General features: G+C 40.9%; 1 protein-coding gene across 2 annotated transcripts; it reads right to left on the bottom strand.

The window, feature by feature from the left end:
- Positions 1 to 1,235: 1,235 nt before the first annotated feature.
- LOC143135968 (uncharacterized) lies at positions 1,236 to 14,958 on the bottom strand. 2 transcript variants are annotated; one of them, XM_076296359.1, is made up of 5 exons: positions 14,807 to 14,958; positions 8,765 to 9,085; positions 5,434 to 5,565; positions 4,749 to 4,877; positions 1,236 to 3,249 (listed from the first exon to the last, which is right to left on the bottom strand). In XM_076296359.1, exons 2-5 carry the CDS (start codon positions 9,039 to 9,041, stop codon positions 1,892 to 1,894), a joined length of 1,896 nt encoding a protein of 631 aa, XP_076152474.1. In that variant the 5' UTR covers positions 9,042 to 9,085; positions 14,807 to 14,958; the 3' UTR covers positions 1,236 to 1,891. The 2 variants fall into 2 exon arrangements, with proteins under 2 accessions (XP_076152474.1, XP_076152483.1); XM_076296368.1 differs by lacking the exon at positions 8,765 to 9,085.
- Between the last annotated feature and the right edge of the window lie 950 nt (positions 14,959 to 15,908).

Genomic DNA, 15,908 nt, shown 5'->3' with positions numbered 1-15,908 from the left:
TGAACATTTGAGGTACATTTTTAGCATTTTTGAGCATTCCAGTCTGGAGAAAATCGACTTTATATCAGGTGTGCGCCGGTTATTTATGCCGCTGCTGTTGGCGGGTTGCAACGTAAGCTCATCAATACGTCATCGACTCAGACAGGATTCGATCCCCATTTCGCGCCCATAGACATGAACTACGACGAAGTATCTTGCTCCGCCTTAACAATCTTTGGTTCAGCTGTTGCTGCACCGACAGACGGCACCGGCCAATCAAGCCAATCGACTGACAGCACCAACCAATCAAATTATGGTTTTACTTCAAGTCATTTGCATAGCTACCGTCGGGAACGTCCACTGGCATGCGTTGACGGAACGCAACTGTGTGTAGAGGCCGTAAATGGAGTGGACGGCTAAGGTCACAAATGAAACGTGGCGATTTTCTAGGCTGATTTAGTATATATTTTTTGGGCTTTTTAATGCCTTTAATTTGATAGGACAGTTGAGAATGACAGGAAGTGAGAGGGAGAGAGAGTTGGGGTGGGATCCGGAAAGGACCACGGGCCGGGAATCGAACCCGGGTCGCCGGCGTACAGTGCAGGTGCCCCAGCCAGTTACGCCACGGCTGGGGCCTTCACAAATGAAACGTGGCAATTTTCTAGGCTGATTTGACATGGAGCATGACATGGCTTGAAAAGATAAGGACATACAGGCAGTTTTTAATAAACTGCCCGTACACTTACAAAGTTCTCAATGCTTCGGTTTACATGTAGAGACCCTCATGCAACTGTGTAAGTGTGGTGCTATTTTGAGCCTTTTTAGTGGTATAGAAATAGCGATTTCTTTTTACATGCGTGTGCCCCGAAGGCTAGCGTTAAACGGTAATAAGAGGTTTGCAAATAAACTGGTCACATTTGACTAGCATGAAAACAAATCCCAGCGATCGGTCAAATTCGGTACACATGTGTTATTAACCCCTAGGTTCATTTTGCGCCGGAATTGTCCTTTAAGAGTGATGCTAAGGGGCGAGAATGATGCTAATGGTCTAATCCAATTCAATGATCTATGATAGGCTGGAGCTAAAAGTGGTATCGCCAGACTCAGAGAACATTTTCATTTTGTCTTACAGTTTTTCTCAATTGCTAAAACACAATTTCTGAAACCTTGCTCCGTTTTCTTAAAACGTTAAACAAAACCTTTGACTCTTGCAAAATCAAACTTTCGCCTCAAAACAGTTTTACCTGTGCTCAAAATTAAACTTTCGCTTCAGAACAGTTTTATTTGTGCTCAAAATCAAACAGTGCTCTCAAATCATAAACAAAGTGATCTCAAAATGATATACACTATCAAGCAGTCAGTAAACAATACACCAGAAAATAGAAAACACATTGTGAAAACACATATAGTTCTTAGGGAGAAGTAAATTTTTAATCTCAAAGCAAATTTCATATTTTTCCATCATTGTCTTTTGATGAACGAAAACATCAAGTACTTTGCTTTGCTCTTTGCATTTTTTTGTTCTTCCTCTTCCTTGTACCCCTATTTTTACAGTACCCTGCATCTCACAAACTTGCCCTTTTATTCTTGTAACCAACTTGCAACCAATCAAAATCTATTGTGCAGTCAGTACTGTAAACAAATGGAAAGCACAATGTTCAGAGCCATACAATTTGAGGGACCCCTTCGTACATGTAACAATTAAGCATGACATTTGCATTCTCTGAAGTTGTGGCCAGAATAGACATAGATTGACTCAAACATTTCCCCGCTAGCTAGCTGCGAAATTAAACCAAGCTAAGAAGCAGTAGGAATTGATCTTCATGACCCAAGTGAAGTTAAGTGTTAATGTTAGTGGGAGTAAAATACACACAATTTGCTTGTTGGATTCCAGTGGAAAATGTTTTCCACACTAAACACATTTATCAAGCTTCTTTCTAGTATGTATTAGCATATGGGATTTAAGTTTTGATGTTAGTGCAAAACCTTTTCCACAATAAACGCATATATGAGGCTTCTCTCCGGTATGTACATACATGTGGCGTTTCAGACGTGAAGGTAAAACAAAAGCTCTTCCACACTGGGCACACACATGAGGGCTCTCTCCCGTATGCAGCAGCAAATGCGCTTTCAGAGTTGGACGGCGTGCAAATGCTTTTCCGCACTGGGAACACGTATAATCCTTCTTTCCAGTGTGTACTACCAGATGCTTATTAAGATTTGAAAATAATGCAAAGCCTTTTCCACACTGGACACATTTATGAGGCTTCTCTCCAGTGTGGATAAGCATATGGTGTTTAAGATCGGTTGCCCGAAAAGATTTTCCACACTGGACACATTTATGAGGCTTCTCCCCTGAATGTGTAAGCATGTGCGCTTTAAGTTTTCGAATTTGATTAAAACCTCTTCCACACTGGTCACATTTATGAGGCTTCTCTCTAGTGTGTATTATTAACACATGGGATTTAAGAGTTCGAATTCGTTTAAAACATTTTCCACACTGGTCACATTTATGAGGCCTCTCTTCAGTGTGGACTAGCATATGGGATTGACGATTTACAATATTTCTAAAACCTTTTCCACACTGGTCACATTTATGAGGCTTCTCTCCAGAGTGTATTAGCAGATGGGATCTAAGAGTTCGAATATCTGTAAATGCTTTTCCACACTGGACACATTTATGACAAGGCTTCTTTCCAGTATGTGTGATCATATGGGATTTAAGTTGTGAAGTTACAGGAAAACCTTTCCCACACAGGTCACATTTATGAGGCCTCTCTCCAGTGTGTACGACCATATGGGTTTTAAGATTTGAAGTTTTAATAAAACCTTTTCCACACTGGTCACATTTATGAGGCTTCTCTCCAGTGTGTGTTAGCATATGGTATTTAAGAGTTTGAGTTTCTTTAAATGCTTTTCCACACTGGATACATTTATGAGGCTTCTCTGTAGTGTGTGCAAACATATGATGTTTAAGATTTGAAGATTTATAGAAACATTTTCCACACTGGTCACATTTATGAGGCTTCACTCCAGTGTGTGTACGCATGTGCTTTCGACGAGATGAAGATGATGCAAACATTTTTTTACACTGAGAACACTGATGAGTCTTTGGCTTTTCATTCACACTAACAGAGTGTGTCTGCTGGTGTTTCTCGAGTTCAGTAAGGACCGTAAAACTCTTCCTGCAGAAAGTGCAGTGGTGCAGCCTTCCTTTGAGCTGCAGGTTGAGTTCATCGTTCTGTCCATGGATCTTCTGTTCTGTTGTATCTGGATTGAAAACAGATTTAAACAAATGCTTAAGAACAGTGCAAAAGTGACCCCCTTTTTGGTGTTATTTCTAATCTCTCTCTCTCTCTCTCTCTCTCTCTCTCTCTCTCTCTCTCTCTCTCTCTCTCTCTCTCTCTCTCTCTCTCTCTCTCTCTCTCTCTCTCATCAACCGAGGCTTAAAGACGACAAGTGGGTGCGTTCAAAGTCGCAAACATAGGCGAACGTTCGCGATCGCTTTGAAACATGTTTTAATTTGCCGTCAGTTTTCCACGAAATGTCTGCGAACGTAGTTCTCCACAAACGTTACATAGGAACATGCAGGGGCTAGACAGCGGTTACCGTTGAGATGGAATGTTAACATAGATTTGTTCAAATTTAACAGTGCAAAGGAAATGAGTTTGCCACGAATGTTCAAGGAATCTGAACACTGTCGTCAATGGTTGTACTGCATTCCATTAGAGTGGCTGGGTGAATAATGTAATTCATTGTAGAAAGACAACAACTGTGGAAGATAGTGAATGAGAAAATACGGTACATAATATAGGTTTGTGGAGAACAGATATACAAGTCACACCTTTTTGACTAAGTCGCAGACCAAACTTATGGTAATATGGTAATCACATTAATTAACAGCTGTAGATTTAATGAAGCATAACAACAGCAATAAAGGAGTTCATGTTGTATTTTGTAAATGTACATTCATAACATCATTAGCTGGTTATTTTGTTGTAGTTGTGTTTTGGGAGTATTTCAGCCATAGGCCCAGGCTACTGCAGTGGTTACTGGTTAGTGGTTAGTAGTTGTGAAGGTGACACAAACACTCTATTGTTAAAACGGCTAATTTGTGATAACAGATCAACAGCAAGCCTCGTTTTCCTCTTCCCTGTTCCTCCGACAATTATTTACTCGCGTTCTGTTTCTTTTCGCTGGCTCTGTCAGGACGGATGATGGAGAAACTCCATGGCTACATTGTTCTAGCCGGTGCCTGGCGTGTATGTGTGTAAGTGCAGTAAAGCAATTCGTTATACTCGTTACTTCCTGACACTGAGGCCACTCATAGGCGCTTACTTCCTGACAAAGTTGCAAGGGTGGTTTTTCTGCTCACAGGCGCTAGGGGGAAGTGAGACGGCCGCCATTCAACTTGAAAAAAAGTAATATAACCATTCCATGGAGAGGGGTGTAAAATGTAAGTAATAACTTGTGTTAAGTGTTATGTTGAAACTGTGAAACTGTGTGTGTCTTGAATTTCCCCTGGGGATCAATGAAGTATCTATCTATCTATCTATCTATCTAAACTATTTGCGTGGTGCAACCCGTTTACTATTATTAAGCTGACACATATTCAACTTCCTGCACTGAAGTACCTACCCCGTAATACTGAGTTCCAGTTCCTCTGATGGAAACGGGCCTATTAGCAAGTTACTACAGTTCATAGGTTATTAACACAGTCAGGGATGTGTGTGTGTGTGTGTGTGTGTGTGTGTGTGTGTCTCTCTCACTGGTCTTGATTTGATGCACATCTCTTTTGGTCTCCATCTGAATTTCCTTCTTCCTTCGCTGGCCTTGTGGTCTACAGCAGTCCACCAGCACCACTGATACCCTCTTCATCTGGGCCAGAGACAAGGGGTCTGTAGGGGAACAGGTCGGCTTATAAGAACATAGTTCCAAGTTAATAAGCAACTGTTTATTGAAGTGTTCTGTTTTGTTTGGAATGCTGGTGTGGCAGAGGCAGTATAGGAAGAAACACAACATGAGTAAGTCAGTACAGTTCCTAGATTCATTTAAGTTCCGCCCAATTAACACAGTCAGGGACTGGTGTGTGTGTGTGTGTGTGTGTCTGTAGAGGAAGAAACACAACATGAGTAAGTCAGTACAGTTCCTAGATTCATTTAACCCATTCGCGCTGGATGCTGCATGACGCAACATTGACCCTCCCGCTGGATGCTGCGTAGCGCAGCAGGCTTTTTATTTCATGTTTCTAGGTGCTACAGAGGCTTAGATATTACATTTTGGTAGACGTTGACAATTTTTAGTATGTTTTCAGAAAACCCTTAGGAAATAAGGTTATTTAGTCTAGAATGCCATAGGATTCTATAGGCGTTTTTAGCAGGCATTTTGGGAGTAAATGGGTTAAGTTCCGCCCAATTAACACAGTCAGGGACTGGTGTGTGTGTGGAATCTTACTGGTCTCGATCTGATGTGCATCTCTGTAGGTCTGCGTCTGCATCTCCTCCTCCTTCCCTCGCTGTCCTTGTGTTCTACAGCAGTCCACCATCACCACTGATACCCTCTTCATCTGGGCCAGAGACACGGGGTCTGTGGGGAACAGGTCAGTTTAGGAGCTGAGGACTGCAGTGCAAATGTTGGAGCACAGGCAGTGTATGGCAAATGCTTTGGCATCTATATTAGGATGACCAGACCGGGACAGTCCCGATTTTGAGTAAAGTCTGTCAGGACACTAAAATGTCCCAGTTTACACCAACCACTATTAAAGTGTGGTCTTGTTATATGGCCCGATCATTAACTAAATCCATGTAGAAAAACTATAGCCTAAAGCACTCCGTAGACAATGATTTCGATAATGTGTGTGTGCGCATGTGTGTCAGTCAATTGTAACAGTCTGCATAATCTTTCCAGCCAACTTTACAGTGCATCTCTGTAAACATTGTTGCAATGCCTGTTCATATCTGCCTCGTTTTAACAGCTAGGCTACGCTAGGACAATGCTGAAGAGAAAGTAATCATTTTTAAAATAACCTACTGTATTTTCAGTTTGTAAACACCCGCTGTTCTTAAGAATGAACAAATCTCTGACCTGCCGCACGCTCACGTAAGTGTCCCGATTTTAGTTCCGAGAAATCTGGTCAACATAATCTATATATTTAATCTATATATTTAATCGATATTTTAGCCTAGGTCAGGGTTGGGCAAACTTTTTGGCTCAAGGGCCCCCCCCCCCCCTGCACTGTCGCTTTAAGAATAATTCAAGTTTATTTCTCAATGATCTTCTGCCCGCTCCACTGGCTAGTGCTGTACCTATGGCTAGTGCTGTAACTATGGCTAGTGCTGTAACTATGGCTAGCGCTGTAACTATGGCTAGTGCTGTACCTATGGCTGTGCCCACTCACAGTTTATAAATGGTCAGTAGTGGGAACTACTGTTGCCTTCATGCCCATCATCTCTATTTCAGTCTGCCCATCACCAGTGTTTCCCCTACAATGTATTCATCAGCGGCGCAGCGCCGCTCCTGGAATTCAAGCGCCACTGCAAAAAAAGTTGCCTAATTAAAAAAAATAAATAGACGCAAGTGAACTTCAGGAACAGCTGCCGTTTGTTCAGGTTTGATGTCAACAAATAATAGTAGGCTAACGTTGAAGGCGCAGTCAGGGATTCCACAGGAGATCACGCTTGTTTGTGTTTATGTTTAAGTTTATTAGCAGAGGCAATTTTGTGCAAAAAAACGTAGCCTACATTATGTTAACCAAGGAACCAAATTAAACACGCCAGCGAGATAGCTCGCCCCTACCTTCAGTAGCCCATTCCCAGATAAATCCACGCATTGTTTCGTTTTTGTTTGTGATCGAGGCAATGCTTTCAAGCCCTGTGTTGCTGACATACCTAGGCTGTGAAACTAAGGTCTAGCTAGCCTATTGGTGGGTTTAATTGAATTTGAGTAATAGGATACACAAGCATTTACATCTGAGATAGTTTGTAATTCCTGTAGAGCTCACCAAAATTATAGATATGATACAAGACACTTATCTGCTATAATCCAAGATAGATTTTCTTCGAATTTTTGACCATTTATTTGACCAAATGACATGGGAAACATAATTAATTTCATCCACATATTCTTATGCACCATGCACAACAACGCTACTAAGTTAGCTTAAAACCGTGAGAATCAAGCCAGCGTCAAGTGACAGGCACTCAATTCTACCTGCACAGCACCAATACAGTGTAATGGCATGAAAGAGAAGTCTATATAGTTTATACAGTGCTGTGCAAAAGTTAAGACACCCATGCTGAAATTGACTAAAGGGAGGAATAAAAAACATATTTTGCCTTTTGTCTTATTTGTCTTTATGCCTTAATTAAAAAAAATAGGACATCAATTATTTTTTAATGAATCATGTATCGTAAATAAATACATTATATATAAATGTCTTTAACTTATGCACAACACTGTATATTCTAAATAGTAATAGTTTGTACAGTGGCCTACAGTGTACAGTTGTACAGTGGCTAATACTAATAATGTAAATGAAAAAGGTGAAAGAAAAACATGAATAATCCTGTTCAAGTACTGCAATAATCATGCTTGTGTTGATGGTTATGTCATAATTTGTAACTCAATCTGTCCATTTCTTTCACAAAATCCACCAGAAGTCACCATTTAAGGAGTCAGTTTTTCAAATGTTTCTCTTTTTGAGGGGGCACCGCTGCTGGAAAAAATTCTAGGGGAAACACTGCACACAATGTTTTCACATTGACACTGTAAATGTTCTCTAAGGAGAGTGAAAAGCAGTTTGCCCCTGGCCTAGGTTATTTAAGGTAGACATGAAAATTGTACAGAGCCGGACAGTAACGGAGTACATTTACTTGAGTACAGTACTTGAGTACAATTTTGAGGGATCTGTACTTTACTCGAGTATCATTTTTTGGGAGTACTCATGACTACTCAAGTACATTTGAGAGGCAAATATTGTACTCTTTAGTCCACTACATTTCTATCCATAACCGTGAGTACCCGTTACTACTTCTAAAAAAAAGGAAAAAAGAAAAATCTCGGAAACCCTCAATTTGTTGTTTCCCTCTCAAACGTGATTGGATTGTGCAGGCGCCACTGATTGGGACAGCCTATCACCAATCACCTTAAGCTTTCCGCCAAAGTCAACTCCATGGTCAGATTTAGATAAGAGACGAAACCATGGACGAAACAATGGATGAAGATGCAGCAGGTCCATCCCGGGAATGTGCCAACCTGTGGCCCACCTCGCCAGACTATTTCAATTTGCTGAACAAGTTAATGATAGTTTTCGCTTCAGGTGTTTCAATTACAAAATAGTATTTTGTATTTTAAATACATGTAATAGAAATACTGCCCATCCCTGGCAACATGGTAAAAAGATGAAAATTACTTGATTTTACTTCCAATTCATTTTACATTCTCTATTAACATGAACATTTTTCATAACTCCACGTAGGACGTGTACATAAATGTAAGCAATGTGGCAGTAGTAATGCAATATTTAGAACATGTAGGCTACTCTTGTACTCTTGATACTCAAGTACTCTTAAAAACAAGTACTTCAGTACTTTTACTTAAGTAGACATCTGACTGTTGTACTTTTACTTGTACTTGAGTAAAATTTAGCAAAGGGTATCTGTACTTTTACTCAAGTAATGAAGCTGTGTACTCTGTCCGCCTCTGAAATTGTAGGATTGTTTGTCTATTTCAATTAATAGCGTAGAAGCTATTGTTGAGTTGTCTAGGCGTCTCTGAAAGGACTTACTTCTCAGAAGATAATTTAATTCGTTTTCCTCCTCTTCTTTCTTCAGCGTAACCGCCGTTGTCTGTTGTGTTTCAGTACCGCTGGACTCTGCGACGTCTATCTCAATGTCAGTTCTACAGTGTAGCTCTGCAAATGGCTTTTCTTCATCATGTTGAAATGCAGCAATATGACCATACTCCTCTTTTATATCTTCTTGCTTTACCATCATCCTTAGCTGGTCAATCTGGTACATTTCAGTAACGTTACAGCCAGAACTAAACGGAAGTCCGAGATCCATGTTCACAATGAACCATAGATGATTCCATGCAGATTTTCTGTAGCCTATAGTCAGAGCAACACAAAAACAATAGAATGCATTTCAAGATATTTTCTTCATTTCAAAGAGAATGTAACAAAACAACATTAACTATAACATGACTAATGGGCTCCTATGGGCACCTTATGTCCGTCACTTTACAAACGTTACGGTCGCGTGTATAGCCTACCACTTCTAACTATAATCAAGAAATCAGTCGAAGGGAATACAACAAAACAACATTAACTATAACAAGACTACTGGGCACCTGGCTTATGTCCGTCACTTCACAAACGCTACGATCGCGTGTGTAGCCTACCACTTCTAACTACGATCAAGAAATCAGTCAAAGAGAATACAACAAAACAACATTAACTGTAACCATGACTACTGGGCGCCTGGCTAGGGTGGCCATTTCCATAACAACAGAAAGGAGGACACTTTGCAGCATCTAGGGAGGCAAGAATAATTACATAGGACTCTGGTGTAGGCCTACTCTAAACTACAATACAATTTTGTCCATGATAGGGGGGCAGCCGTGGCCTTGGGGCCATTGGGATAAATGCAGAGACCAGGGTATTTTGGTCTCTGCATTTATCCCAATCCGTGAATTAATGAAACACACTCAGCACACAGTGAACACACAGTGAGGTGAAGCACACACTAATCCTGACGCAGTGAGCTGCCTGCAACAACAGCGGCGCTCGGGGAGCAGTGAGGGGTTAGGAGCCTTGCTCAAGGGCACTTCAGCCATGCCTACTGGTCGGTGTTCGAACCGGCAACCCTCCGGTTACAAGTCCGAAGCGCTAACCAGTAGGCCACGTGAGCACCACGTGATACATGAAATCAAAGTTAATCCGTTAGTTACTTTACATTTTGCATACTTATAGTTGTATCTAAACCAATCAAAGCTTGACTAAAATATTGTAAAACCAGTGACTTGTTTTAAAAATATATATATGGCAAGAGTGAAATCCCCCATTAATTAAGAGACAGGTCCTCACATGTTTCTGCTGAAAAACTGCTGTTTTCATCTCAAGCACGCAGGTACAGTCAAGAACAAAATGATTCATACCGCTGACAAATATTGATTTAATGTTGATTTTCTCTTGACCAATATGTTTGTTCTGACTGAAAATGACACTGCCGCATGCCAATAGGTTCTAAGACAATGTAGTAGAAACAAGGAATAAAAAAAAAAGCCTTTTTATATTTTTTTAAACATTTTTATGAAAAATGGTGTCCACAATTATTCATACCCTTTTAAAATAATCACTGGAAACATCTTTATTTGCAATCAAAGCTCTCAAAATGGTTCTTATAATACGTACCGAGCCGCTCCATGTCTCCACAATGATTCTAGGCCGCACTTTTTTAGCTGCAATCCGGGTTTTGAGGCAGGAACGATTATATGCCATCACTCTGGCCTTGTGCTCACTTTTTTGATGGATTATAAGTATAAGTAAGTATTAGGGCTGTCACTTTTGTGAAAAAATCCTGTTAGATTCTTGAGACATAATTGTTAATTGAATCGATTGTAAAATCGATTTTTCATGTCTAAAGACGTTTCAATTTTCAACACCAAATATAGGACAATCCACGAACAACTAACAGGCATTAGGACGAACGTAAAGGGGGCGCTTGAAGACGCACAATGGCGTGAAGTTTCGTGCACAATGACAAACAGGAGTGCAACATTCTCGAAAAACAATAAGCAGAGTGGACTGCCATAACATCAGTGAAAACATTACTGCAGGCTTCAACGTGGCTGCGTTTACAATTAGAAATGTCAAACAAATTTCGCCTACGTAGAACTCACGACTGCACAGTTTGCATACCGCTTTGTCCTTCTCCATAGTTTGATATACCCAAACCCCGAAGTGCTTCCATATCGAACTCCTCAAGTTATTAGGGCCCATCACTCGTATCTCTCATGTCGCACAGGTTGATCGCGTTGTCCTCAATTTTTTGGCAAAACACCAGCAGCACAGCAGCCGATTGAAAAAGCTGTTTCCGGTGCGTAAAATTGGTGGGAATTTTCTATTTAGCTTTCGCAATGCTTACTGCACTTCGGAATTCTTTGTTATTTTTCTGCTTGGTCCCGAGTCTTGTTACATCTATCTTTTTCATTTGTTTAATTCGTTTAAAATTAATAGTGTACATATTTGGTTAAAATCGATTCCCTATTTTAGTTTTCGAAACTTGTGTTGGTTGGTCCAATCGATTGTGCAATCGATTTTCGAACGTAAAGTGACAGCCCTAGTAAGTATATATACACTCTTTTGATCCCATGAGGGAAATTTGGTCTCTGCATTTATCCCAATCCGTGAATTAGTGAAACACACTCAGCACACAGTGAGGTGAAGCACACACTAATCCCGGCGCAGTGAGCTGCCTGCAACAACAGCGGCGCTCATGGAGCAGTTAGGGGTTAAGTGCCTTGCTCAAGAGCACTTCAGCTGTGCCTACTGGTCGGGGTTCGAACCAGCAACCCTCCGGTTACAAGTCCAAAGCGCTAACCAGTAGGCCACGGCTGCCCCACTATGTGTGGATGCAATTCATATATTTGGCTTGTAGTGTTGTCACGATACCAAAATTATGACTTCGATACGATACCTGGCATAAATATCACGATGCTCGATACTGAAACGATACTACGGCGAAATCCTAAGATATCTGAAAAAGAAAGGACTCATACCTCCTCCAAGTGTATTGAGTCATTTGTGTTGAATTCGGTGCACTTTTGTAATGTGCAGGTCAATTCCGGGTTCTAAACTTCCTACATAATTATTATTTGTTATAGTCAGTAAAATAGTAGGCCTACTTTGTGTGATTAAGTCCTTTATTGATTGTTATAGTTTATTTACATTGTGTTGTGTTTTGGCAATAAAGTAGCTTTAAATAGCCAAACTAGGCTAGATCAAGGTCAGTTTTGAAATTACTGCATGCTGTAACTACTGCACTGAATGCTATTCAGAGGGGCCTAATCTTTAGACCATCTGATGTACAGTATAGCCTAGGCTACCCTAGGCCTTCCCGTGTTCATGGGATTTCTTTGACAGTTGCAAAGGGAAAAATGTGAGGATAGTCTTCTTTGCGCCCAGTGTACAAGTACGACGTTACCACCACTCAGGTCTTCGTCAGATAGGCCTACACCATTACCTGTTGCAATATATCTGTGCGCATTCCTACATGACGTCTATTTCTTTGATAACATGATTTGCTACCACGTAACAATAAGCCGCTATTATTATTAGGACTCAACACGCTTTGGTAGCATTATATGCTGTGGGCTTTAATTAGCGCATTTCGGGTAGCCTATCCTACATCTGGGCAATAATTATAGAACAAATTGCAGTCTACATGCCATGACAAATATTACCAGTAGTACTGACCGAACATGAAATAGATTACTTACAAGTTATGGTAATGTTATTCTGGCGTGAACATTGCGCTTTCATCACGTTAGCACCCTATGATTACAGCTCGTTATGTCTTGTCAAAATGATTACAGCTCATTGTCTCGTCAAAATTAATTGATTTAATTTATCCCAGAGAACCATACTCGTTTCACTTAGGCTAGACTAAAACAGAAGAGAAGAACTTGGCACTAACCATGTAGTCCTGTTTTCTATAGCATATTCGTTAACCTGTCGTTCTTTGAACTCTTTAAAAATGTTGGGATATGTCTGCGAGGTGTTTAGCCAAGTTCCATGCGTAGCCTACTGCTTTTAAATGACTTTGAAACATATTTTACGAACGGGCCTCTGTGTACCTGATGGCTTGCCTTCAATATTCGCGATGTATCTGAAATAGTTCCAGATTTCACCTTTTGTTTTATCCACAAGGCCGAGGACTGTCGGCAAAGAACTATGTTGACGTTGCCTGCGCACTCACTCACTCAGAGCTGCCTGCTGGACACGCCCACTTGCCTAGATGCGTGCAAGGAGCAGTGAGAGCAGCAGTTCACACAGACACAGAACGTTATTATTTTAATAAAGTATCGATTCTAAAAACGTCGGAAATCGTATCGTTTTTTTGCATGAAGGCATCGTGATACCTTTTTAGTATCGATACACCGTGCAACACTAATGGCCTGATTGCATAACTTAACTTAGCATAACTAAGCCTTGTGCTCACTTCTTGACTGATTGAGGTCTGGACTCTGACTGGGCCACTCTAAAATATGACATTGTTCTCTGTTAACCATTTCTTGACTTGTTTGGCTGTATGTTTTGGATCATTTTATGGTTTAATGGTTCATCATTGGGGCAGGTCTCTTTGCACACTGCCTGATCTTTTCCTCCAGATTCTCAGTGTAGCCTCTTGCTTTAGTGTTACCGTTTAATTTAAGAAGGACACCAGGTTCCCCTGGTTGAAAAACATCCCAAAAGAATACTTTTCTAACCCCCACAATTGAAATAGACATGGTGTCATTGGAATTTAATGCTTCTTTTTTATACCAATCTCAGGCCAGGTCCCTGGGTCAAAAAAAATCAGCGAAAGCTAAATTCTTTTTCCAGGTGTGCCCTTATAAAGGTTTAGCTGAGTTGTGCATGTTTGGAGAAGGGTGATCCATGATCAGCATCCAAGATGACCAAGTGATCCATGAGATGGAGTTCAACCACCAAAACATCACCCACAATGTGGAGAATAGCTATAGAAATGTATTAGTTTTGGGTGTTTTTCAGACAATGGGACCTGGTGAACTTCTCAAAGCAAACGGTAACACTAAAACAAGGGGCAAATTGAGAATTTTGGAGGAGAAGATCAGGCTGTCTGCCGAGAGACCTGCCGCAATAGACGGCATTGGACCTTTAAACCACACAATGATCCAAAACATACAGCTAAAAGTAAGGCAAGAAATGGTTATCCCAGAACAATACCAACATTTTAGAGTGGCCCAGCCATAGTCCAGACCTTAATCCGTCAAAAAAGTGAGTACAAGGCCAGAGGGATAACAAATAATCGTTCTTGACTCAAAACCCAGATTGCTGTTAAAAAGGTGCGGTCTACAATATTTGTGGAGACATGGAGAGGCTTGGCAGATTACAAGAACCATTTTGAGAGCTGTAAATGTAAATAAAGATGTTTCCATTGATTATTTAAAAAGGGTGTGAATAATTTTGGACACCCCATTTTTCATTAAAAAAAAATGCTAAAAAACGATTATTTTTTTGATTCCATGTTTCTACCACATTGCCTTGCAACCTTTTGGCATGTGGCAGTGTCATTTTCAGTCAGAACAAACATGTTGGTGAAGAGAAAATCAACATTACATCAATATTTGCCAGGGGTATGAATAATTCTGTATTATGAACGCATACAGATACGTTCTCATAGCCATCGACATTCAAAAAAACGGAAGCGGTTACCGTATATTTCACAACTTAGTAGCCTACTGGAAAAGCCTGGCAAGCAAGCCGCAGACAGATCAGGGTATTCACTTCCCTTTTGGGTATGCTAGGTCAGCAACACACGCTTGAGAAATGCAAACAGATCAAACATGTATTTCTTGCGAAAACGTTTTTCTTTTTATGTCGGTCAGTGGTTCCTTCATAAATTGCGCAGCAAATTAGCAGACTAGTGACAGAAGCATCGGGCATAATTTCATCAGCAGTCTCCGCGTCCATAGTTTGAGAAACGTATCGTCCGAGCAAAGATTCTTGAAGCCTACGGTAGCCTATACCTAAACTTATATGATCAAGAAATCAGCCCCTGTAATTGTGCCTAAGCACGCAACTTACCTCAAAATAAGTAACTCAATTGAGTTCTGCACACGGAGATCATTCAAACTGTTGTTTAGGTCGCACAAAACGTGAAAAGGTGTGTTCATCCCCTTATTAGACATTCGCTGGTTCCTTCTTGAACCAACGTTGCTAAACTTCCTCAGAAAACTTTCTTCTTCTTCTTGGCGGTTGACAACCAGCTTTTTGATGCGTTGCCGCCCCCATCTGCAGTGGCGTCATGCCCATTGAAATTAAGGGGACACGTGCCCCCTCGGAGTATACATACTCCTTTGATCTGAGGGTAATTTTATCCCAATCCGTGAATTAGTGAAATACACTCAGCACACAGTGAACACACAGTGAAGTGAAGCACACACTAATCCTAGCGCAGTGAGCTGCCTGCAACAACAGCGGCGCTCGGGGAGCAGTGGGTTAGGTGCCTCAAGGTAGTGATGGGCAAATGAAGCTTTGGTGAAGCACTGAACCACTTTGAACAATTGATTCAAAAATGGGTTCATTACTCGAAGCTTCAATAACAGCGACCTCTCCTGGTGAAAAGCCAAGACTGCATCTATCGCTAGATAGTGGACAGGAAGCTTTACTAGTGAAATAAATCAAGTGCACGCACCTAACCACCTCACCCCCACACATAGCCTACGTAGTGCACGAATAAGAATGGGATATCATTATTTATACAAATAAAGATTGATCAGGAGCCATCAGAATAAAGTTTTCCCACGTATCTCTTACATTGTAATAAAAAGAAATCGATATGAACAAACTATGCTTGTCACAGTAGAGGCTATGAACCAAACGCAATGTTGTGCATTAGCCTAAAGTGTTTATGCTTTGAGCGCACTACAATTCAGACTAGAAACGAGGCCGTGCCAGTTGCAGTGGCAGCACGATTGGTTCACGAGGCGGTGGCACTGCGAACCACTCAGGTGATTCTTTCAGAGAATGAAGCAGTTTCTGCTTCGGACGTCATATGTCACGTGATTTTTCCGTAGCAAAGCAAGCTTCGGAGCAGTGGTTCAAATGGAATTGTAGTTACTGGTTTGAAGCACGTATCGAAGCTTCAGTGTCAGACTGCCATCACTACCTCAAGGGCACTTCAGTC

The sequence above is a fragment of the Alosa pseudoharengus genome, unplaced genomic scaffold (assembly GCF_046254945.1).
Source record: "Alosa pseudoharengus isolate Yale_2024_CS ecotype anadromous, Long Island Sound unplaced genomic scaffold, YU_APseudo_1.1 YU_APseudo_1.1_scf_1, whole genome shotgun sequence".
In the NCBI taxonomy this organism is placed as follows: domain Eukaryota; kingdom Metazoa; phylum Chordata; class Actinopteri; order Clupeiformes; family Clupeidae; genus Alosa; species Alosa pseudoharengus.
This window is presented reverse-complemented; position numbering and strand designations above follow the sequence as displayed.